The following is a 25,228-nucleotide window of genomic DNA, read 5'->3' as shown; positions in this document are numbered from 1 at the left end:
TATATAGAATCAAATTAATGCGCAAAATCAGAAGGATCCTGGCAACCGCTGAATTTTCTTTTCCTGCATGGAAAATGCGCGTATATGCAGATGCGCACATTGGGGGGCCAAATGCGCAAAAAATGAAGGGATAGCCGCTGGAGCTGTTTGCCAAGCAGCTGCCTGGTGAGAGCTGGGGAAAATATGCAAACAGGCACGCCATAGCACCTGAGATTTCAGGGGACTGCTCGACTGCAGCCAAACAGGATCAGGCAAGAGGGAGGGTTCGCGAACTCCATTTCGGGAGGCCGAACTGCAAGACAATTGTTGAACACGAAGTTGGAAACAAACGTTCGCAACATCCCTATCCTCTCCCCTCTTCTCCTAACCAACTGCCCAGGCTCTGACATTTAACTTCCCCTCTCTCCAGCATTCTGATATCCTCAGTAACAGTTGTCTGAAGCTATCCATGTCCACTGACCTCTCTCCCCTTATTTATTTATTCATTCTTTCAGGGTATTTTTATCCTGTTCCTCAGCCAAAAGGGCTGCCAGCATGGCTTTCATACAATTACTAAAACCAGATAGTCCCTGCCCACAGGCTTATAATCTAAAAACATGACACAGAAGGACAAAGTAATGAGGCAGGAGGATGAAAAAATTAAGGCTTTCATCAGAGCTGGTGGAATGCCCCTTCTTCCCTCTCTCATCTCCCTCAATACAGCCTGCTGAAATAGCTGCTGGTTGTAACAGTGGTGGGAGGAGGAGCCTTCATGGAGCCTTAGATTTATGTATCTATTCATTTCTCACTTTTCTAGGAAAATGGCAGCTTACAGTATAACCAAACTGATGTAAATGCATTTTAAATAATGGGCAGTATCCAACTGTGACATTCCACTAGTGCAAATGATGTTGTGCTAACGGAAAGTAGGTTCTGAACTACGCACAAGGGAGAATCCAACTAAAGTTATGTTTGCGCAAGTGCAGTTGAGAAGCGTAATGTGCAAGAGCTTGCGCAACACAAAGTTTTGGTGGAGATCTGCTACTGCTATGTGGGTTTGTAGAATGATACCATTGGATACTACCAATATCATACAAACAATTTAAAATGTAGAACACTTCTAAAATAATTAAACTTAAGAGAGCAACATGAAGAAACATCCTACTTCAAACCAGCAAAGATAAAACACAGGTCATCTGCCACGCTGATATCCATTCGAAGTCAAACTCTGCTAAGAATGAAACATTGAATAAATTCTTGACTGGTGACAATTTCATCTTCCAGAATGTGAAAGAAGAGACTACGGGATCAGCTATCCTAGACCTGATCCTCACCAAACAGTTGATGAGGTGAAGTGAGGACCTTGGCTGGAAGTGACCATATCATCTTGGGAGTCATCCTGAGGATACTGTAGAAAGGGGAAACTGAGCATAGTTAGGCATGCAATTTCGGGAAGCTGATTTCAGCAAGTTAAAGGAAATACTGGAAGCAATCCCATGGGTATGGGATTGGACATTCGATTCTTATATGACTGTATTATGTACTTGCCACTAATAGCAAATACAAAGACCAAACATGAGTGGGTTTTCAGGGGAGTGGCCAATAATCTATCCCCTATTAATAATAATACTTAGCATAGCAATTATATATTGCTCACCAGAGCCATTATCATTATACACGCAAAGGAAAACCAAAGACTGACGAAGGTCCTTCTGCAATCTGTCTAGAACGCAAATGGCAAAGACTCAAAGTGACGATGACTGAGCATGCTCTAGAGCACATAATCGTGCCTATTGCATGGAAGTGCAGACAGCAGAAGGCCAATTTTGCTGCCTCCATTATGTCCTCAAGTAGCCATCCAGTGGAACTCTTTTGCATGATCCGGGGGCTGTTAACACTCTCCCCAGCAAATGGGGCCCTGGTTCCCTCAAAGGCCCACTGTGACCTTTTTTGCATCACACTTTGAGGACAAAATCGCTTGTCTCGGCAGCCAACTTGAGACCGTTGTTAGTGCAGTTCCTGTTGAGGTGTCTGACGCCACCATCTGCCAGAATTTGTGTGATCAGTTTCAATTGCTGTGGCCTGATGATGCAGGCAAGGTACTTGCAGCAATGCAGCTGACCACATGTCCTCTCGACCCTTGCCCCTCCTGGCTAATACAAGCTAGCCAAGGAGGTATGATTGGATGGGTCCAGGGTGTGGTGAATGCTTGTCTACGGGAAGGGGTGATCCCTGCTGTCTTTAAGGAGGCAGTAGTGCTACCACTCCTGAAGAAGCACACTCTAGATCCAATGGTTGTTGTTGCTGTTGTTCAGTCGTTCAGTCGTGTCCGACTCTTCGTGACCCCATGGACCATAGCACGCCAGGCCTTCCTGTCCTGCGCTCTCTCCCGGATTGTGCTCAAGTTCATATTCATTGCATCGGTGATGCTATCTAGCCATCTCATCCTCTGCCGTCCCCTTCTCCTTTTGCCTTCAGTCTTTCCTAGCATCAGGGTCTTTTCCAGAGAGTTTTCTCTTCGCATTAGGTGGCCAAAATATTTGAGCTTCAGCTTCAGTATCTGAAGCTTCCAATGAGCAGTCAGGGTTGATTTCCTTTAGGACTGACTGATTTGACCTCTTTGCAGTCCAGGGGACTCGTAAGAGTCTTCTCCAGCACCACAGTTCGAAAGCATCAATTCTTCGGCGCTCAGCCTTCCTTATAGTCCAGCTCTCACGGCCATACATTGCTATGGGGAAAACCATAGCTTTGATTAGATGGACCTTTGTCGGCAAGGTGATGTCTCTGCTTCTTACTATGCTGTCTAGGTTGGCCATAGCTTTCCTCCCAAGGAGCAAGCGTCTTTTAATTTCATGGCTACAGTCACCGTCTGCGGTGATCTTGGAGCCCAAGAAAGTAAAATCTGTCACAGCTTCCATTTCTTCCCCTTCTATATGCCAGGAAGTGATGGGGCCAGATGCCATGATCATAGTTTTTTTAATGTTGAGTTTCAAACCAGCTTTTGCACTCTCCTCTTTCACCCTCAACAAGAGGCTCTTTAGATCCTCTTGGCTTTCTGCCATTAGGGTGGTATCGTCTGCATATCGGAGGTTGTTGATAATTCTCCCGGCAATCTTAATTCCGACCTGTGATTCATCCAACTCGGCGTTTCTCATGATGTACTCTGCATATAAGTTAAATAAGCAGGGTGACAATATGCAGCCTTGTCATACTCCTTTCCCAATTTGGAACCACTCGGTTGTTCCATGTCTGGTTCTTACTGTTGCTTCTTGACCCTCGTACAGGTTTCTCAGGAGACAGGTAAGGTCGTCTGGTACTCCCATCTCTTTAAGAATTTTCCAGAGTTTGTTGTGATCCACACAATCAAAGGCTTTAGCATAGTCAATGAAGCAGAAACAGACGTTTTTCTGGAATTCTCTTGCTTTCTCCATGATCCAGCGAATGTTGGCGATTTGATCTCTAGTTCCTCAGCCTCTTCGAAACCCAGTTTGTACTTCCGGTAGTTCTCGGTTCGCATACTGCTGAAGCCTAGCTTGTAGGATTTTGAGCATCACCTTGCTGGCGTGTGAAATGAGCGCAATTGTGTGGTAGTTTGAACACTCTTTGGCGTTGCCCTTCTTTGGAATTGGAATGTACACTGACCTTTTCCAGTCTTGCGGCCACTATTGAGTGTTCCAGATTTGTTGGGATATTGAGTGCAGCACTTTAACAGCATCATCTTTTAGGATTTTCAATAGCTCAGCTGGAATACTGTCATCTCCGCTAGCTTTGTTGTTACTAATGCTTCCTAAGGCCCACTTGACTTCACTCTCGAGGATGTCCGGCTCAAGTTCAGTGACCGCACTATCATGGCTATCAGGGACATTCAGATCTTTCCTGCATAGTTCTTCTGTGTATTCTTTCCACCTCTTCTTAATCTCATCTGCTTCTGTTAGGTCCCTGCCTTCTTTGTCCTTGATCATGCCCATCTTTGCACAAAACGTTCCCTTGAGATCTCTGATTTTCTTGAAGAGATCTCTAGTCTTTCCAATGTGTTGTTTTCCTCGATTTCTTTGCATTGTTCATTTAAGAAGGCCTTCTTGTCTCTCCTTGCTGTTCTCTGGAACTCTGCATTCAGTTGGATCCAATGGTATTAGACAACTACCACCCAGTTGCAAATATCCCTTTTTTAGGGAAGGTACTGGAGAGGATCATGGCAGAACAACTGCATGCACTCTTGGAGAATACCAATTATCTAGACCCATTCCAGTCTGGGTTTCGACCTGGTTACGGGACTGAATCAACCTTGGTCACCCTGATGGATAACGTTTATTGAGACAGGGACAGGGGGATTGCAACCCTGTTAATTCTACTCGATCTCTCATCGGCTTTTGATATCATCAACCATGCTATCCTCCTGGATCGATGGGATGGGCATTGGGGGTACTGTGTTACAGTGGTCCCAGCCCTACCTGTGGGGTCAATATCAGAGATTAACATTGGGTGACCATTCCTTGGCCCCTTGGCAATTGAGCTGTGGGGTTCTGCAAGGTACTATCCCCAATGTGCTTTAGCATCTATATGAAGCCACTGGGAGTGGTCATTACGGGATCTGGAACAAAGTGCCATCAGTACACTGATGACAAACAGCTCTATCTCCCTGTGACATTTGAATCAGAAGAGGCTGTGCAAGTCCTGGATCAGTGCCTAAACTCAGCAATGGGTTGGATGAGGGCCAATAAACTGAAACTGAATCCTGGCAAGATGGAAGCCCTGTGGGTGAGTGGTTCCCGAATCCAGAAGATAGGCTCATTGCTTGTTCTGGATGGGGTTGCACTCCTTTGAAAGATCAGGTTCATAGTTTGGGGGTACTCCTAGATCCATCATTGTGGCTTGAGGCCCAAGTGGCCATGGCAGCTCAGAGTGCCTTTTACCAGTTTCGGCTGCTTCACCAACTACAGCCTCTCCTGGACAGGGATAGCTTGGCCACAGTGGTACAGGTGTTGGTAACCTCAAGACTGGATTACTGCAATGTGCTCTATGTGAAGCTGCTCTGAAGCCTGCTCCAGAACCTGGATCTAGTGCAGAATGCCCCTTTTCAGCATGCAACTCTTTCGGTGAGCGAACTGCACTGGCTGCCTATTCGATACCGGGCCAGGTTTAAGGTTTTGGTACTAGTGTACAAAGCCCTAAACAACTTGGGACCAGGATACCTGAGAGAGTGCCTTCTCCCTTACCAACCTGCCCAGTCACTGAGGTTTTCAGAGGGCATGCTCCTGGTGGTTTCACATGGACCTATGGCCTGACTGGACTCCACCAAGAGAAGAGCCTTCAATATGGTGGCCCCCTTTCTTTGAAACTCCCAACCCTTGAAGGTCAGGCAGGTGCCAACACTGTGCTGCTTCCAACACTTCTTGAAAACAGCTCTTTTCCAGGAACATGCTTTGATGCTTTGACTTCGATTCCTGCATTGAGCAGGGGGTTGGACTCGATGGTCTTATAGGCCCCTTCCAACCCTACTATTCTATGATGCTATGAACATTTCTTAACTGATCAGCCATGGTTTTTATTGGTATTCTGTTTCTAAAAGGAAGATTTTAATATGGCAATTTAATTCTTTTTATGTTTTTATCATTTTACCTTTTATGTTCACCGTTCCGGAAACTGTTTTAGATGTGAAGTGGTATAAAAATGTTGTAACTAAATAACTAACTAAAAATTTCCCCCCTCCCGCCACCCCCCGCTCTCCTCTCCCTCTCTCTCGGCTGCATTTCTATACTGGCCAATAGCTAAGGCTCTCTAGGTCAGACCTCTGCTTGAAGGTTTCTGGTGCTGAGCAGAAAACATGAACCCTTCTGGTGCCTAGAGTCTAGGCAGTTCACAAAGTAAAGGTTCAGACTATAACATACACAATTATAATAAAATGTAGTCTATAATCTAAAACAAATTTAAACAGCTACAGAATAAAAGCAAAGTAAACCATTAGCAGAGGCTGAGAGGCTGGCGAGTACCTCATCTATTCCAGTAGCTAGCAGCTGAAGAAAAAACTCTCAAGGCACTGGTGGATTCAGAAAAATGCAAGTTTATTTACTGTAACAGTCAGGCAACAGACATCTGAGTAACTGCCCTAACACTGCAGCAAGACAGGGGTTGGGAGTGCTCCTGCTGGGATCACAGAAGATTCCTGTGTTGGGAACTTGGGATCTTCTGTTCCTCTTCTGGCCTTCCACAGCTGCTCAGTTCCAGTCAAACTGGACCTTCGTCCTGCAAATAAAGTTCGCCACTTCGTGGCACTGCTGGGATTTAAGTGTTCCATTCTGGAGGTAGGCGCAGCCCTTGTGAACAAGTTCTAAATTCCTGCAAACGAGAAGAAGGGGAGAAGGCTTGTTCAGCTGTGGTGCCCTACTGGTGAAATACCTGGCCTAGCAAAATCCTACTGGCACCAGATTTGACGTCTTTCCAGTGCAGAGAAAGACTTTTTGGTTTGCCCAGGCCTGCCAGGATGTTACCATCAGTTGTAATGGATAGTTTTATACATTTGGTGGGATTTGATCATTCTTCTATTTTCTCTTTGCTGGCTTTAATTGTTATTATTGCATTTGTTGTTTTATTATTCTAATTATGTGAAAATACTACACAGTTAAACACATTATATTGGGTGCCAGATCTGGCAAGTTGCTACCACAAGATGTAGTGGTACCAACTTGGATGGCTTTAAAAGGGGATTAAACAAATTCATGAAGGATTAGGCTATCTGTGGCTACTAGTCATGCTGGCAATGTGCTACCTCCAGTAATTGAGGCAGTATACTTCTGAATACCAGTTGCTAGGAATACAAGCGAGAAGGTGCTGTTGCACTCATGTCCTGTTTGTGAGCTTTCCACTGGGGCATCTGGTTAGCTACTGTGGGAAACAGGCTACTGGACTAGATAAGCCTCTGGTCTTATCCAGCACAGCTCTTCTTTATGTTGTTATGACTTCTCCTTAATGGAAGGGCTACATACAAAATATTCTAATACACATATAAATTAACAGTAAGAACTGAGGGAGTCAGCCTCTGATGCAAGAGAAGCTTCCAATATGAACTCTATAAGGAGAGGAAAGGGAATACTGGAGAAGGTACAGCTTTGTATGTCAAAGAGGTCATAGAGTCGAGCAGATGAGAATACCTAAAAGGGGCAGAGTCTTCCACAGAAATGCTGTGGGTGACCATCCCAGGCTCCAAAAGTAATTTAGTACTAGGAATGTGTTAGTCCCCCAGACCAGACTGGTCAGGGTGACCTTGAGATAGAAAATTAAATCAGGGAGGCCTCCAAACAAGGAAGTGTTGTAATAATGGATGACTTCAGTTACTCCCACATTGACTGGATAAATGCATGTTCCAGCCATGACAAAGAGGTTAAATTTCTCAATGCCCTAAATGACTGTGCCCTAGAACTGTTGGTCATGGAACCGACCAGAGGGGAGGCGACCCTGGGTTTAATCCTTAGTGGTGTGGCCCAGGACCTTGTGTCGGGTGTAAGTACTGTTGAACCAACTGGAAACAGCTATCAAGTTTAATGTATATTTAAGTCCATCCTAAAGGAAATCAACCCTGAGTGCTCATTGGAAGGACAGATAATGAAGCTGAAGCTCCAATATTTTGGCCACCTAATGCGAAGAGAAAACTCCCTGGAAAAGACCCTGATGCTGGGAAAGACTGAAGGCAAAAGGAGAAGGGGACGGCAGAGGATGAGATGGCTAGATAGCATCACGGATGCAATGAATATGAACTTGAGCACGCTCCGGGAGAGAGCGCAGGACAGGAGGGCCTGGCGTGCTGTGGTCCATGGGGTCATGAAGAGTCGGACACGACTGAACGACTGAACAACAACAACAACAACAAGTGGAAAATTGCCAAGGAATTGCGATACACTCTGGGATGAGAGGACTAGTAAAAAGAAGGCTGAAAGGAGGAATCAAGAGAGTTAAATTAGGGATGGACGAGAATTTCATTCCTGCTTGCAATTCTTGGAAATGTTTTGTAATTTCCCAAACCTGAGTTTGCATTTGAAAGTGTGCACTTGCACACACATGCAAATGTACATTTCCCTCTCCCCAAATCCACATTTTCATGCTTTACTCTGGATATGACTGGATAAATGCATGTTCCAATCACAGCAAAGAGGTTAAAGTTCTCAGTGCCCTAAATGACTGTGCCCTAGAACAGTTGGTCATGGAACCAACCAGAGGGGAGGCGACCCTGGATTTAATCCTAAATGATGTCGCCCAGGACCTAGTATGAGATGTAAATGTTGAACCAGTTGGAAACAATGACCACAGTGCTATCAGACTGAATAAATATTTAGGAGGAAATATTTTCTAAATCCACAACAGTCACATTTGACTTCAAAAGAGGAAACCTCTAAAATTAGGGAACTGTAAAAAGGAAGTTGAAAGGGGGAAGTAAAGAAGGTTAAATCCCTTCAAAATGCTTGGAGATTACTCAAAATCACAATAATAGATGCTCAGCTAGAATGTATACCACAGTTAGGAAAGGTAGCACCAAGTCCAAGAGGTCACTGGCATGGTTAATCAACAGTGTCGAGGAAGCTATTAGAGAAAAAGGGCTTCCTTCAGAAAATGGAAGTTTTGCCCAAATGAGGAAAACAAAAAGGAAGCACAAACTTGCACAAAAGAAACACAAGCAGACAATAGGAGATGCAAAAAAGCATTTTGAGGCGCATATCCGGTTGGAGCCATGGTGTCCAGCAGTGACTTACGGAGTGCCGCAGGTTGCTTATCTCAAACAGCTGAGAAAAGGTTGAGAAATCTTTTTATCTTCCCCTGGAATTAAAAGGGGAAGCTTACAGTACCATCCGGATGAAATCTTGGAAGAACAGCTGCTTCTGTGAAGAAACAGAGGGGCTGAAATCTTCAGGGGCTGAAGAATAGACGCCGGAGTGTCATCTACTGAATGCTGTTTGAAACTCCTAAGCAATTAGGAGTAGGGATGTTAGAGAATTCCGCCACGGATCCCAGGGAGGCCGAATTCCAGTGAATTTGGCCCCCCAGAATCCGTGGCGAAACGGAGCAACCTGCCCCACCACCCCGCGAAACGGAGCCTACCTGGCTGCGGCTCCGGCGGCGGATGAAGCAGCGGTGGCAGTGATGGTGGCGGCTCTGGCCGCTGCCGGGCTGCTGTGGCCGCAAATGGTGGCCGTCATAGCGGCCGCCTTTTGCATCCCTACGCCGGCCCATGATAGGCTATGTATATATTTACATAACCTATCATGGCTAAAGCAGGGACGCAAATGGCGTCCCCTACGCCATTTGCGTTCCTGCTTTAGCCATGATAGGCTACGTAAATATATACGTAGCCTATCACGGGCCGGCGTAGGGACGCAAATGGTGTCCCCTACGCAGGACGCCATTTGCATCCGCAGCAACCCGGCAGCAGCTGGAGACTCCACTGTGGGTTGGCCCGGCCAGCAGCTCCGCGGACTGGCCACGGAGCGGAGCTGGACAGGCCGGATTCCGGGGAGGAAGAATGGATCGCCTCCCCCCCCGTCGAGGATTCCAGGGGAAAGGATCGCCTCCCCCCACCTGCGGACCCCAGCGGAGCCAGGTAAGCAGGGTTTCGTACACCCCTAATTAGGAGACACAAGGAGAAACAGCTCCAAATAGCATTTCTGAATTTAAACTACCAGCAATATCTGAGGACCTGTAACTAAATCTGTGTGTTTATTTTTTTGTTTCTACATTTATACTTGCTTGTTGTGCTTTGGAAAGTGGGGGATGGCAGTACCAAATGAAAAAAGGAAAGGCTTGAAAATGCCACCTACCCCCCCAATTGCTTCCTCAGCAGAGGTTTCTAGAAATGCCAGAGATGAAGAGGAGTTGCTTGCTTTGATAAAAACTATGTCTTCTCAGCTACCAGAGCAGTCAAAGAAACTTGAAACAATTCAGGACTCAATTATTGCCCTTTAGGGGGCTGTGGATTTATTTAATATCTCTTTTCAAAAGATGGAAGCGAAGGTTAATTTTCTTGAAGATCGGGTTACTGCTCATGAAACGGCCATGAAAGTGTCTTACAATGTTTTGTCTGCTCGAATCTCTCAACTGGAGGCCTTCACACGCAGAGCGAATCTACGTATCCTTGGTATTAAAGACGTGGCTACTGATATAGGTTTGGCTGAATTTATGGATAAACGTTTGCATGAACTATTTGCTTTACCATCTGATTTTTTACTCGATATTGAGCATGCATATCGTGTTCCTGGTTCAATATGTGGCACTAAAGGGACTTTGGGGACTGTTATTGTTCAATTTTCACAAATCTCCACAAAAAATTACCTTATGCGCTGGCAAGAGAACGAGGTGAGCTCTGGTGGGGACCAGCAAATGACAAGATTATGCTTTTTTGTGACTATACTAAAGAAATTGCTGACAGAAGAAAGCAATTCACCAAGGCAAGAAGTTTGGCAAAGTAAATTAACCTGCAATATCATATTACATATCCAGCTACATTTTGTCCGGCTGTATTCTTTCTGAAGGCCAGATGAAAAGATTTTTGGATCCTGATGCTACAGAAGCATTTTTAATTGGTATTAAAATTAAATTAAGGGAACCAACTCTCTCAGCCTCCGGAGTTGGAACTTAGCAATTTTTACTGTTCTTTTGAAGTGTTGTTTGGGCTTTAGCTGATAAGATGTCTGGGCAGTATGCCAAAATAAATGTTTGCATTTTTTTTCTTTCTCCTCTTTTTTATGTTATATTGTAATAAAGTGCATATTTCTGTGTGTATGTGTGCATACACATATAAATATATTTTTAGATATTATATTACTTAAAATATACAAATGATTTGTTCCTGTTTTTATGCTTTTCTTAAACTTCTCTTTCCCCCCCTTTTTATTAGTATTATTATTATTATTAATATCATTATGGGATTATTATTATTACTATTCCTTGTTGGCTAAACCTTTAATGTTTATTAATACGTGTCAACTGAATGGTAATTTATGGCCAATGGAAATGGATTGTTTGCTTCTATTTCTGTGCTATAAGACTGTTTGGATATTTGGTTTGTTCTTATTGAAGTTTAATATAATTCTTTTTTTCTTTTTTCTTTTTTTTTTCTCTTCCTTCTTTTGCTATCCTCCTTTTTGTCTTTTTCTTAGAATACCGTAATGTTGGAAACTGAAGATTCTGATTATATTGTTGGCAGTGTTTATTTCATTTATAAAAATAAAATAAAAATAGATTCACAAAAGCATTTTGAGGAGCATTTCACTAACAACATCAAGGCTGACAATAAAGAATTCTTTAAATATATCAGAAGCAGGAAAGCAGCAAGTGAGGCAGTTGCACCGTTGGATTACAATGGAGTCAAAGGTATACTAAAAGAAAATAAGGATGGGTGGGATAGCTAATACCCTGGAAGACAGAAACAAAACTCAAAATGATCTTGATAGGTTGGCGCGCTGGGCAGAAAACCACAGAATGAAACTTAATAGGGATAAATGCCAAGTTCTGCACCTAAGAAAAAGAAACCAAATGCACAGTTACAAGATGGGGGATACTTCACCCAACAATACTCCAAGCGAGAAGGATCCTGGAATTGTTGTAGATCACAAGCTGAATATGAGCCAACAATGTGACGTGGCTGCAAAAAAGGCAAATGCTATTTTGGGCTGTATTCATAGAAGTATACCTTCCAAACCATGTGAAGTACTAGTTCTCCTCAACTCAGCACTGGTTAGGCCTCATCTGGAGTACTGTGTCCAGTTCTGGGCACCACACTTTTAGAAGGATGCAGACAAATTGGAGAGGGTTCAGAGGAGGGCAACGAAGATGATCAGGGGACAGGAAGCAAAGCCCTATGAGGAGAGACTGAAAGAACTGGGCATGTTTAGCCTTGAGAAGAGAAGACTGAGGGGAGATACAATAGCGCTCTTCAAGTACTTGAAAGGTTGTCACAGAGAGGAAGGCCAGGATCTCTTCTTGATCATCCCAGAGTGCAGGACACAGAATAATGGGCTCAAGTTACAGGAAGCCAGTTTCTGGCTGAACATCAGGAAAAACTTGCTGGCTGTTAGGGCAATATGACAATAGAACCAATTACCTGGGGAGGTAGTGAGCTCTCCCACACTGGAGACATTCAAGATAAAACTGGACAGCCATCTGTCAGGGATGCTTTGACTTGGATTCCTGCATGGACCCCATGGTCTCATAGGCCCCTTCCAACCCTATTATTCTATGATTCTGTGATTGTAAGGAGATTGCAGAGAAGCTGAATGAATTTTTTGCATTGGACTTTACAGCAGAAGATAGAGGGCAGATATCTTAAGGGGCCGCGGTGGCTTAGTGGTTAAGATGCTGAACTGCAGACCGGAAGGTTGGGAGGACAGCAGTTCGAAACCCGAGTGCTGCGTGACGGAGTGAGCTCCTGTCTTCAGTCCCAGCTTCTGCCAACCTAGCAGTTCGAAAGCAAGAAATTGCAAGTAGATAAATAGGTACCGCCTCGGCGGGAAAGGTAACAGTGTTCCGTGCACCTTGGTGTTCAGTCATGCCAGCCACATGACCACGGAAGCGTCTTTGGACAGCGCAGGCTCTTCGGCTTAGAAATGGAGATGAGCACCACACCCTAGAGTCGGACACGACTGGTTGGGGACACCTTTGCCTTTTTATCTGTGCCTGAACTGACGTTTTCAGGAAGGGAGTCTGAGGAACTGAGGCAAATAGTGGTGACAAAAGATAAAGTTCTCTATCGACAAGTTGAAACTTATTAAATCCCTGGGCCCAGACAGTATCCATCCTAGAGTTCTTAAAGAACTCAAATGTAAAATTGCTGATCTACTAACCAAACTATGCAACATGTCCCTAAGATCAGCCTCTGTACCAAATGACTAAAGAATGGCCAATGTAACAACAATTTTAAAAAAGAGATCCAGTGGGGATCTGGGAAATCAAAGGCTGGTTAGCTTAACTTCTGATCTGGGTAAATTGTTTGAAAGCATTATTAACGATAAATCTAGTAAGCATATAGGAAGACAAGCCCTGCTTAGAAAAGAATCAACAAGGCTTCCATAATGGTAAGTCTTGCCTCACTAACCTTTTAGAGTCCTTGAGAGTGTCAATAAACATGTGGACAGGAGTGATCCAGTACTTGGACTTCCAAAAGTCTTTTGACAAAGTCTCTCAACCAAGACTCCTGAGGAAGCTTAGCAGTCATGGAATAAGAGGCGAGGTTCTCTTATGTATTAGTAACTAGTTAAAAAACAGAAAGACTAGGAATAAATGGTAAATTCTCCCAATGGAGAGATGTAAATTCTCCCACAGGGATCTATATTGGGATGAACACTTTTCAACTTATTCATAAATGATCTGGAATTAGGAGTGAGCAGTGAAGTGGCCAAGTTTGCTGATGACACCAAATTATTTAGGGTGGTTAAAATAAAAAGGGATTGTGAGGAGCTCCAAAAGGATCTCTCCAAACTGAGAATGGGCATCCAAATGCCAAGTGTGTTTCAATGTAAATGTGGGAATTGGGCCTAGTACCTCTGCAGATGCACCTCAAGAAGGCATGGGAACTGATTCACAGTCAGACAGGGAAGAGGAGGAAGGGGTTGTCAAAGAGCCAAGGTTGTGGGAGAATAACAGTCACAGAGAGGAGGATGTCCTGATGCAAGCTAATCAGCTGGATAATAGCCAGCCAGAGCCCACTCCAAGATCTTAAGGAGGAGGAGGAATTGGGAATAAGAGACCCAAAGTTGGGACTTCAGGTCAGGTGGGAGGATTAATGATAGGTCATAAGGCATTCCACAAGGCTGGCCGCCCAGGAGAGGTCCCTCTGGAAATACCCACCCTAAGGGCACAGCTTGGAAAGCCTCTCAGGTTGTTGAAGAGAGGGTTGGCAGCAGTTTGTTGCAACTAACATAGTGCATTAACCAAAGGGAGCTACCTGTAGTCTACACTGTCTGGTGTTATGCAAAGTGGACTAAAGACACAGCAATTTTTTGGTGTTTGCGGATTCCAATTGTAACCTGAGGCACTGTTTATCTGGCTGTAGACTGCATAATAGCAGTAATAATTTAGCACTCCCAAGTTCCCTGTTTGACTACAAAGGAGTCTACAGGATGGGTGCTTGACAGTAAGCAAGGGTAAAGTGATGCCGGCTAAGGCAAAAAATCCCAACTTCAAGAATAAGCTGATGGGATCTGAGCTAGAAGTGACTGACCAAGAAAGAAATCTTGGGGTATTGGTGGACAGCTCAATGATAATGTCAACCTAGTGCACAGTAGGGTTTGTGTAGGAATCCGTCCAAGGAGTAAAGACTGCTGAGCTTTTGGCAGCCCAGCCCCCCAGGCTCTAGCTCAACCTGTGTTGAGTTGGCCTAGCTTGAAGACTTCCACCACTGCCGATGCTGTGAGCAAGTCTCTCCTTCTCCCTCCCAGGGCCTGGGAGGAGGAAGCAGAAACTTGCTCAGTGACCTGTTGTGGCTGGGAGTCCACGGTTTCCAGCAGGAAGACACGGCTCAGCTCACGAAACACAAGCCAAGCCGGGGGCTCCAAGGAAATCCATCAAGCTCCAAGAGGGTCGGATTTCCCTGTGCTGGATATCCCCAGTGTGCAGTTGCTGTGAAAAAGGCAAACTCCATATCAGGAATTGAGAATAAAACTACCAATATCATGATGCACTTATACAAATCTATGGTGCAACCACACTTAGAATACTGTGTGCAGCTCTGATCACTGAAGCTAAAAAAAGATATTGTAGAGTTGGAAAAAATGCAGAAAAGGGCAACAAAAATGATCAAGGGGCTGGAGCAATTATACGAATCACTTACCCCGTTCCGCTGGGGCCATACACGGTGGCAGGGAGGCACTCCGTCCCTCCCCCTGGAATCCTATCCTCCCCGGCCAGCTCCTCTCCATGGCAACTCCGCAGAGCCGCCAGCCGGGGCCGCCCACAGCCGGACTTTTGTCTGCTGCTGGGCTGCGGCCACAAATGGCGGCTGCTGTAGCAGCCGCCATTTGCATCCCTGCGTTAGCTGTGGTAGGCTACGTATTTATTTACGTAGCCTATCACAGCAAAAAGCAGGGACGCAAATGGCGTCCCTGTGTTAGCCGTGATAGCCTATGTAAATACTTAAGTAGCCTATCACGGTTAAAGTAAACAGGAAATGGTGGCCGCAGACTGCGGCAGCCATTCGCGGGGCAGCAGACGGCTGACAAAGGTAGGCTCCGTTCCGCGTACATTTCGTGTGGTGGTGGAGGGGATTGCTCCATTCCGCCACGGACTCCGGGGGGGCGGATTCTAAAGAATCCGGCCTCACTGGAGTCCGTGGAGGAATCCTCTAACATTCCTAATGACGGAAGGTTACAACAGCTGGGATTGTTTAGCTTGGAAAAAAGGCGAGTAAGGGGAGACATGATAGAGGTGTACAAAATTATGCCTGGTGTGGAGAATGTGGATAGGGAGACATTTTTTTCTCTCTCTCATATTAAAACCCAATGGGGTCATCCCATGAAGATGAATTTGGTGGGAGATCCAAAACAGATAAATGGAAGTATTTCTTCACACAGCACATAGTTAAACTATGGAATTCAGTTCCACCAGATGTAGTGATGGCCACCAATTTGGATAGCTTTAAAAGGGGATTGGACAAATTCATGGAGGAGAAGGCTATCAGTGGCTACCACTCATGATAGCTATAGGCTACCTCCAGTATTAGAGGCAATATGCCTGTGTACACCAGTTGCTGGGGAACATGGGTGGGAGGATGCTGTTGCACTCATGTCCTGCTTGTGGCTTTCCCAAACAGAAGGCTGGACTAGATGGTCCCTTGGTCTGATGCAGCATGGCTCTTCTTATGTTCCTTTTGTGCTTCAGTGATGGGATGCACTGGGTACTGAAGAGAAAACCACGCACTTTGTCATAGGGCCACCCCATTGAAGGGGTTTCCCCACTCACTATGGGAGCATTAGGGACTATTGTTCTGATATTATGCTGTGGGTCAATGGTTATGTTGACCCTGGAGTCCTATGACTTGCTTCTATGTCTGAAGGATCCTAATAGAAGATATTTTTTCATGTAAGTAATATGCTGAGGGGACTATGTGGAACCTATAAAAAAAAACCTTTGAACTGATCAGTACAAAGTTCAAATAACGTCAAATGGTTTGTGATGAAAATAGCTAAATAATTACTACCCACTATTATGCCAAGTGGGGTAAGGAGCATCCAAGGGTGCTGGAGTCACCTCGCAGGGTTGCCATCGGGTTGAGACTTACAGCTTAGAGTCATGGCGAGTTCCATCTGCCCATATCCACTGCTTGGAGCCAGCATCATACTTTAGGCCGATCCAGAATTTGTATAATTTTAACTGTCCAGAGGGCGAGTACAAAAAATTATTTGATGACAGCTTCAGGAAGTCCTACAATGCAAAGTGACAGATATCTGGCATTTTCTGCCTTCAAGAAAAATATACTCCACCACCATCCCTAACTGGCATACTCCTTAAGGATTAAGGATGGCTGGATTCATTCACCATCATATTACATACTCTGTGGCATCCAGTCCCAATAAAACTGGGGTCCCTTCAGTAGATTAGTTATGTGCTCCAATCTGAACCAAAAAAGGTTGCTTACCTGTAACTAGTTCTTTGAGTGGTCATCAGTGCAGTCACACATGTGGGCTCAATGCCTGTGTGGAACCACATTCAGGGATGTTCTACAGCGGACCAATCTGCCCTCACCATCCCAGTGCTGATGCCCAGCAGGTGATCCCACCACTTTCTCTCAGGTCCATGAGCTGGCCACAACAGCCATGAACCCAGGGATGGTAGATGGTTGGACCCGATGGTCTTGTACGCCCCTTCCAACCCTATGATTCTATGATTTCTACTATGATTGTGTGAATACACAGATGACCACATACACAGGCAACCTGTCTTTCTTCTTCATGGTTTCTGTGCACCACACACATGGGCAACTAGCAAGCTAACTTACCAGCACAGGGTAGGTGCCTCAAGCAAGGATCGAAGAAATAACTGCTTGACCAGTGGAGACACCAGCCCATGCCCTGACATTCAGTCTATAATAGCGTGAGAAGATACATGGTTGCCCAAAACCTCTCTGTAAAAATTAAGCACTGCTCCCACTTCCTAGACTGCAGTCTGAAATGTTTAAAGGGGCCTTTTAAAAAGTATAATATCTAGCTTATGTTGGTACTCATGAACCACCATAATAATGCATGGCAGAAAAACCCTCACACTAAAGTCTTCCCCATCTCCAACAATGCAGCAAACCCCAGTACCATCTCTCTTGTGTTGTTGATGACTGCCAGAGTCGAGAACTCATCTCTGCAGAAGCCCATACTCGAATACCAGCTCATTTCTCTCTTTCTGAAGAGATAACAATTGTCTGCATGCTGCACCCACTTAGCTTTGCACACACTGCAGTTATGAACTAGAGAGAAGGAGAAACAGTTGAGCACCAACAGGTCACATTTATACAAAAATGTCATGTGTCCCCTTTCCCCATCCCTCAAACTGCTGACACTGTGGACTGAATGCCCCCCCCCCCGCATAATATATGGTCTAAACTAGACAGGATGTCATTCAGACAATGGGCTCATTTTTTCCAATGCAAATTGTGTGTGTGTGTGTGTGTTGGTGGTGGTGGATCAAGGATCACAACAAGGGCAAAAAGTTGAAGCTAGGATCCTGATCCAGATTAGGCCCCTGTACCTGCTATTTACTTCACATGATTAGCATGAATAACATAAGAACAGCCGTGCTGGATCGTCCAAGCATCTATCTAGTCCAGCATTCTGTTCACACAGTGGCCAACCAGCTACCCCACAGGAAACCCACAAGTAGGACATGAGTGCAACAGTACCCTCCCACCTATGTTCCCCAGCAACTGGTGTAGATAGGCATACTGCCTCTGATACTGTAGAGCCATTAGGACAAATAGCCATTGACAGCCTTGTCCTCCATGAATTTGTTCAGTCCCCTTTTAATGCCATCCAAAGTGGTGGCCATCACTACATCCTGTGGAAGTAAATTCCATAGATTAACTATGTGCTGTGAGAAGAAGTCCTTCCTTTTATTTGTCCTGAATCTCCCACCAGTCAGCTTCATGGAATGATCCCATTGAGTTCTAGTATTATGAGAGTGGGAGAAAAATGTCTCCCTATCCACTTTCTCCACTCCGTGCATAATTTTGTACAACTCTATCATTTGTCCCCCTACTCGCCTTTTTTTAAAACAGTAAACAATCCCAGCTGTTGTAAACTTCCCTCAAAGGGGGGATGCTCCAGCCCCTTGATCATTTTGGTTGCCCTTTTCTGCCCTTTTTCCAGCTCTACAATGTCCTTTTTTAGGTGTGGTGACCAGAACTGTACACAGATTCCAAGTGTGGTTGCACCATAGATCTGTATATAGGAGTGTGATCTTGGCAGTTTTATTCTCAATTCCTTTCCTAATTTTGCCTAACATGGAATTTGCCTTTTTCCCAGCAGCTGCACACTGGGTCACCATTTTCATTGGGCTGTCCAGTACAACCCCAAGATCTCTTTCTTAGAAAGTTAGAAGAGGGATAGAAAGGGAACGAAAAATACTCTGGGTGAATGACTGGCTACGAAGGTGGTGCCGATGAGAGAGATTTGGATTCTGGGACCATGGGCTATACTTCCTGGAAGATGGGCTGTTGGCTAGGGACGGGTTGCACCTCACAAAGGATGGGAAGAATGTGTTTGGCCACAGCATGAAGAACTTCATCAGAAGGGCTTTAAACTGAATCCTACGGGGAAGGGAGATGTAATGTTGGGGGTAACAATGGACGTAGGCGCATGCACTGCAACGGAGAGAACAGCTCTGATAGCGCCCAGTAATAGTCTTCAGACACATGTAGGAAGAAAGCCAGACTATGAAGCACATGGTCTTCGATGTCTATATATTAATGCCCAGAGTATGGGAAACAAACAGAACGAACTTGAACTCTTAATACAAGAGGGAAATTATGACCTGATAGGTATAACTGGGTCAAGAAGCAACAGTAAGAACCAGACATGGAACAACCGAGTGGTTCAAAATTGGGAAAGGAGTACGACAAGGCTGCATATTGTCACCCTGCTTATTTAACTTATATGCAGAGTACATCATGAGAAATGGCGGGTTGGATGAATCAGAGGTCAGAATTAAGATTGCTGGGAGAATTATCAACAACCTCCGATATGCAGACGATACCACCCTAATGGCAGAAAGCGAAGAGGATCTCAAGAGCCTCTTGTTGAGGGTGAAAGAGGAGAGTGCAAAAGCTAGTTTGAAACTCAACATTAAAAAAACTAAGATCATGACATCTGGCCCCATCACTTCCTGGCATATAGAAGGGGAAGAAATGGAAGCTGTGACAGATTTTACTTTCTTGGGCTCCAAGATCACCGCAGACAGTGACTGTAGCCATGAAATTAAAAGACGCTTGCTCCTTGGGAGGAAAGCTATGGCCAACCTAGACAGCATAGTAAGAAGCAGAGACATCACTTTGCCGACAAAGATTCATATAATCAAAGCTATGGTTTTCCCAGTAGTAATGTATGGCTGTGAGAGCTGGACTATAAGGAAGGCTGAGCGCCGAAGAATTGATGCTTTCGAACTGTGGTGCTGGAGAAGACTCTTACGAGTCCCCTGGACTGCAAGGAGGTCAAATCAGTCATTCCTAAAGGAAATCAACCCTGACTGCTCATTGGAAGGACAGATACTGAAGCTGAAGCTCAAATATTTTGGCCACCTAATGCAAAGAGAAAACTCTCTGGAAAAGACCCTGATGCTGGGAAAGACTGAAGGCAAAAGGAGAAGGGGACGGCAGAGGATGAGATGGCTAGATAGCATCACTGATGCAATGAATATGGACTTGAGCACGCTCCGGGAGAGAGTGCAAGACAGGAAGGCCTGGCGTGCTATGGTCCATGGGGTCACGAAGAGTCGGACACGACTGAACGACTGAACAACAACAACAAGGTATATCTGAGACTTGGTGGGATGACTCTCATGACTGGAACACAGCAATTGAAGGATATAACAGCGGACTGAACTCTCAGAACCGCTGTCTATTCTCTTTGAGAAATCATGGAGGACGGGGGAAGTGCCAGATGACTGGAGGAGGGCTAACATTGTCCCTATCTTCAAAAAGGGTAAAAAGGAGGAACCTGGGAACTACAGACCAGTCAGTCTGACATCAATCCCTGGGAAAATTCTGGAGCAGATGATAAAGGAATCCATCTGGAAGCACCTTGACAACAATGCCGTGATTACTCGAAGCCAACATGGATTTGTCAAAAACAAGGCCTGCCAGACAAATCTAATCTCATTTTTTGATCAAGTCACCTCCCTTGTAGACCGTGGCAATGCTGTAGACATCATATACCTCGACTTCAGCAAAGCTTTCGACAAAGCGCCCCATGATATCCTGACTAGCAAACTAGCTCAAAGTGGGCTAAATGAAACTACAACCAGGTGGATCCACAGTTGACTACAGAATTGGACTCAAAGAGTGCTCATCAATGGGATCTTCTCAAACTGGGGAGAGGTAACAAGGGGATACCGCAGGGCTCAGTTCTGGGCCCAGTGCTCTTCAACATTGTTATTAATCACTTGGAGGAGGAGGTGCAGGGAATGCTGATCAAATTTGCAGATGACACCAAATTGGGCGGGATTGCTAATACCCTGGAAAACAGAAACTATTTATTTATTTATTTATTCATTCATTCATTCATTCATTTCATTTCTATACCGCCCAATAGCCGAAGCTCTCTGGGCGGTTCACAAAAATTAAAACCAAACAACACACAATAAAACAATTTAAAATATACAGAACATTAAAACCACAATATAACAATACAACCACAATAAAACCTAGCAGCAGTGCAGGAGTTTAAAATACAGATTTAAAACAGCAAAGATAAAAATTTAGAAAGCTAAAATGCTAAAATGCCTGGGAAAATAAAAAGGTTTTCACCTGGCGCCGAAAGGAATACAATGTAGGCGCCAGGCGAACCTCACTAGGGAGCTCATTCCAGAGCCGGGGTGCCACAACAGAAAAAGCCCTCCTCCTAGTAGCCACCCGCCTCACTTCCTTTGGCAGGGGCTCACGGAGAAGGGCCCCTGATGATGATCTTAAAGTCCGGGCAGGCACATATGGGAGGAGGCGATCCTTCAGGTAACCTGGCCCCAAGCTGTTAAGGGCTTTGAATGTTAACACCAGCACTTTGAATCGGGCCCGGAAATGGACTGGCAGCCAGTGCAGCTGGAAAAGTACTGGCGTAATATGAGCTCGCAGGCCAGTCCCTGTTAACAATCTTGCTGCCCTATTTTGGACCAGCTGAAGTTTCCGGACCATTTTCAAAGGCAGCCCCACGTATAACGCATTGCAGTAATCCAGACGAGAAGTTATCAGAGCATGGATAACTGTAGCAAGGCTATCTCTGTCCAGATAAGGGCGTAGTTGGTATACCAGCCTAAGCTGATAAAAAGTGCTCCGTGCCACTGAGTTCACCTGTGCCTCAAGTGACAGTTCTGGATCCAAGAGCACCCCCAAAATACGAACCTGATCCTTTAGGGGGAGTGCAACCCCCTCCAGAACAGGTTGAATATCACCTAGCCGGGCAGACGAACCACCCACTAACAGTACCTCCGTCTTGTCTGGATTGAGTTTCAGTTTATTAGCCCTCATCCAGTCCATTACCGTGCCCAGGCAGCAAACAAAAAACAAAATTCAAAGTGATCTTGATAGACTGGAGCGCTGGGCAGAAAACAACAGAATAACATTTAATAGGGATAAATGCCAAGTTCTGCACCTAGGAAAAAGAAACCAAATGCACAGTTACAAGATGGGGGATTCGTGGCTCAACCACACTACAAGCGAGAAGGATCTTGGAATTGTTGTCGATCACAAGCTGAATATGAGCCAACAATGTGATGTGGCTGCAAACAAGGCAAATGTTATTTTGGGCTGCATTAATAGAAGCATAGCTTCCAAATCCTGGGAAGTACTAGTTCCCCTCTACTCAGCACTGGTTAGGCCTCATCTGGAGTACTGTGTCCAGTTCTGGGCACCACACTTTAAGAAGGATGCAGACAAACTGGAGAGGGTTCAGAGGAGGGCAACAAAGATGATCAGGGGACTGGAAACAAAGCCCTATGTGGAGAGACTCAAAGAACTGGGCATGTTTAGCCTTGAGAAGAGAAGGCAGTGAAAGAAATGGAAGCAGTGACAGATTTTATTTTCTTGGGCTCCAAGATCACTGCAGATGGTGACTGTAGCCATGAAATTAAAAGACGCTTGCTCCTTGGGAGGAAAGCTATGGCAAACCTAGACAGCATAGTAAGAAGCAGAGACATCACCTTGCCGTCAAAGATTCGTATAATCAAAGCTATGGTTTTCCCAGTAGCAACGTATGGCAGTGAGAGCTGGACTATAAGGAAGGCTGATTGCCGAAGAATTGATGCTTTTGAACTGTGGTGCTGGAGAAGGCTCTTACGAGTCCCCTGGACTGCAAGGAGGTCAAATCAGTCCATCCTAAAGGAAATCAACCCTGAGTGCTCATTGGAAAGACAGATACTGAAGGTGAATCTCAAATATTTTGGCCACCAAATGCGAAGGGAAAAGTCACTGGAAAAGTCACTGATGCTTGGAAAGATTGAAGGCAAAAGGAGAAGGGGACGGTAGAGGATGAGATGGCTAGACATCATCACCGATGCAATGAATATGAACTTGAGCATGCTCCGGGAGAGAGTGGAGGACAGGAAGGCCTGGCGTGCTGTGGTCCATGGGGTCACGAAGAGTCGGACATGACTGAACGACTGAACAACAACAACAACAACAGCTAGTTTGGTAGATCCTGAGAAAGCCACATACATAGTATATCTTGATTTTAGCAAAGCATTTCACAAAGGCTGTGACGAGAACTTTGTTGACAGGATGGTACAGAGCCAGTGTGCAGCTCTGCGGAATTGTCCCGGAGCGGAGCCGCTTTGGAGGATTCCGGGGGGGAGGAATGGATCGCCTCCCCCGCCAGGTGGATTCCCCACCGGATTGGAAGGTGGGTAATCCGTACATCTCTAGTTGTCACAGAGAGGAAGGTCAGGATCTCTTCTTGATCATCCCAGAGCGCAGGACACGGAAGAAGTAGGAATGTACGAAAGTGACTTACCTTTCCGCGGATTATGTTGATGCTGGGGGGGAGGCGTTCCATCCCGCCCCCCCCCGGAATCCTGGCCGGCCAGCTGTGCTCTGCAGCAATTCTGCGGAGCCGCCGGCCAGCTCCGCCAGCAGGCAGACATCCGGCCGCTGGCTAGCAGGGATGCAAATGGCGGCGGCCGCCGCCGTTTGCGTCCCTGCAGTCAGCTGTGATAGGCTACGTAAATGTTTACGTAGCCTATCACAGCTGACTTAAAAAAACCCAAAAAAACGTGTGTATGCAAATGGCGGCGGCCATGGCTGCCGCCATTTGTGTTCCTTATTTTGGCACGTCTTAGTCTACGTAAGCATTTACGTAGACTAAGACGGCGAAAATAAGGGGAACGCAAATAGCGTAGTGTCTACGCTATTACGCTACGCTATATAATAGCATAGTAGCGTCTATGCTATTTGCGTTCCCCTTATTTTCGCCGTCTTAGTCTACGTAAATGTTTACGTAGACTAAGACGTGCCAAAATAAGGAACGCAAATGGTGGCGGCCATGGCCGCCGCCATTTGCGTACGCGCGTTTTGTTTGTTTTTTTAAATCAGCCGTGATAGGCTACGTAAATCTTTATATAGCCTGTCACTTTTTTTGTTCTTGATTTTGATTTAACTGGAAATGGCGGCGGCGGCGGCCAGTCGGAAGACCGGCCGCCACCGCCGCGCCGCCGCCGGAGCTGCTGCCGCCGCCACCAGGAAGATCCCCCCAAGATAAGTCCCATCCCGGGGGGGCGGGCTGTTCCGCCACCGATTTCAGGGGGCCGAATGCGCTGGCATTTGGCCTCCCCGATATCCGTGGCGGAACTTTTGTACATCCCTAGGAAGAAGGGGCCGAAGTGACAGGAAGCCAGATTCCGGCTGAACATCAGGAAAAACTTCCTGACTGTTACAGCAATATGACAATGAACCCATTACCTAGGGAGGTGGTGGGCTCTCCCACACTGGATGTATTCAAGATGAGGCTGGACAGCCACTTGTCAGGGATACTTTGACTTGGATTCCTGCATTGGGCAGGGGGTTGGACACAATGGTCTTGTAGGCCCCTTCCAACCCTATTATGCTATGATTCTATGAATTTGTAAGGGTATCCTTCAGGATATCCTCAAGCAGCCGGAACACAAGGAATGTTGGCCACTGACTTAGGGAGCAATGCTATGGTCCCTAGACAGTTTGTGTGTGTGGGGGGGGTGGGGAGCGTAGGATTTTTCGTATTCCTGGATCCGAGGCCAGAGACAGCACTGTGACCTCAGAGACAGAAGTCTGAGCTCCCTGCCCCCACCCCTTTGCAGCTGGCGCACAGAGAACCACACCAGTTGCCTGTACAAACTGGCAAACATGAACCCGGAGGGGAAGGAAAGGGGGCATGCTGGTGGGAGGGGAGGGGACATCTTCTTTTTTATTATTTATTTATCACATTTATATCCCGCCTTTTTTCCTCCTTAAGGAATCCAAGGCGTCATACACAATCCTCCTCCCCCTCCATTTTATCCTCACAACAAAAACCCTGTGAGGTGGGTTGGGCTGAGAGTCTGTGACTGAACCATCCTCTGAACCCTCTCCAGTTTGTCTGCATCCTTCTAAAAGTGTGGTGCCCAGAACTGGACACACTACCCAAGATGAGGCCTAACCAGCACTGAGTAGAGGGGAACTAGTACTTCACCTGATTTGGAAGGTATACTTCTATTAATGCAGTCCAAACTAGCATTTTCCTTTTCTGCAGCCACACATCACATTGTTGGCTCATCTTCACCTTGTGATCTACAACAATTCCAAGATCCTTCTCGCTTGTAGTATTGTTGAGCCAAGTATCCCCCATCTTGTAACTGTGCATTTGGTTTCTTTTTCCTAGGTGCAGAACTAGGCATTTATCCCTAGTAAATGTCATTCTGTTGTTTTCTGCCCAGTGCTCCAGTCTATTAAGATCACTTTGAATTTTGTTTCTGTCTTCCAAGGTATTAGCTATCCCGCCCAATTTTGTGTCATCTACAAATTTGATCAGCATTCCCTGCACCTCCTCCTCCAAGTCATTAATAAAAATGTTGA

General features: G+C 45.6%; 1 protein-coding gene across 1 annotated transcript in view; it reads right to left on the bottom strand.

Moving 5' to 3' along the window:
- Positions 1 to 6,021: 6,021 nt before the first annotated feature.
- Positions 6,022 to 25,228, bottom strand: part of LOC146339248 (C-type lectin domain family 9 member A-like) — a 30,344-nt gene continuing 11,137 nt past the window's right edge. Inside the window, exons 4-6 of the mRNA XM_084811662.1 lie at positions 17,259 to 17,410; positions 16,235 to 16,377; positions 6,022 to 6,315 (exon numbers count right to left, since the gene is read on the bottom strand). Of these exons, the coding sequence (XP_084667788.1) occupies positions 6,195 to 6,315; positions 16,235 to 16,377; positions 17,259 to 17,410 (416 nt within the window). The 3' untranslated portion in view covers positions 6,022 to 6,194. The remainder of the gene's footprint in view (positions 6,316 to 16,234; positions 16,378 to 17,258; positions 17,411 to 25,228) is intronic.

Source organism: Heloderma suspectum, chromosome 7, assembly GCF_057233095.1.
Source record: "Heloderma suspectum isolate Gila_16-S chromosome 7, 16-S_ref, whole genome shotgun sequence".
Lineage (NCBI taxonomy): Eukaryota > Metazoa > Chordata > Lepidosauria > Squamata > Helodermatidae > Heloderma > Heloderma suspectum.
This window is presented reverse-complemented; position numbering and strand designations above follow the sequence as displayed.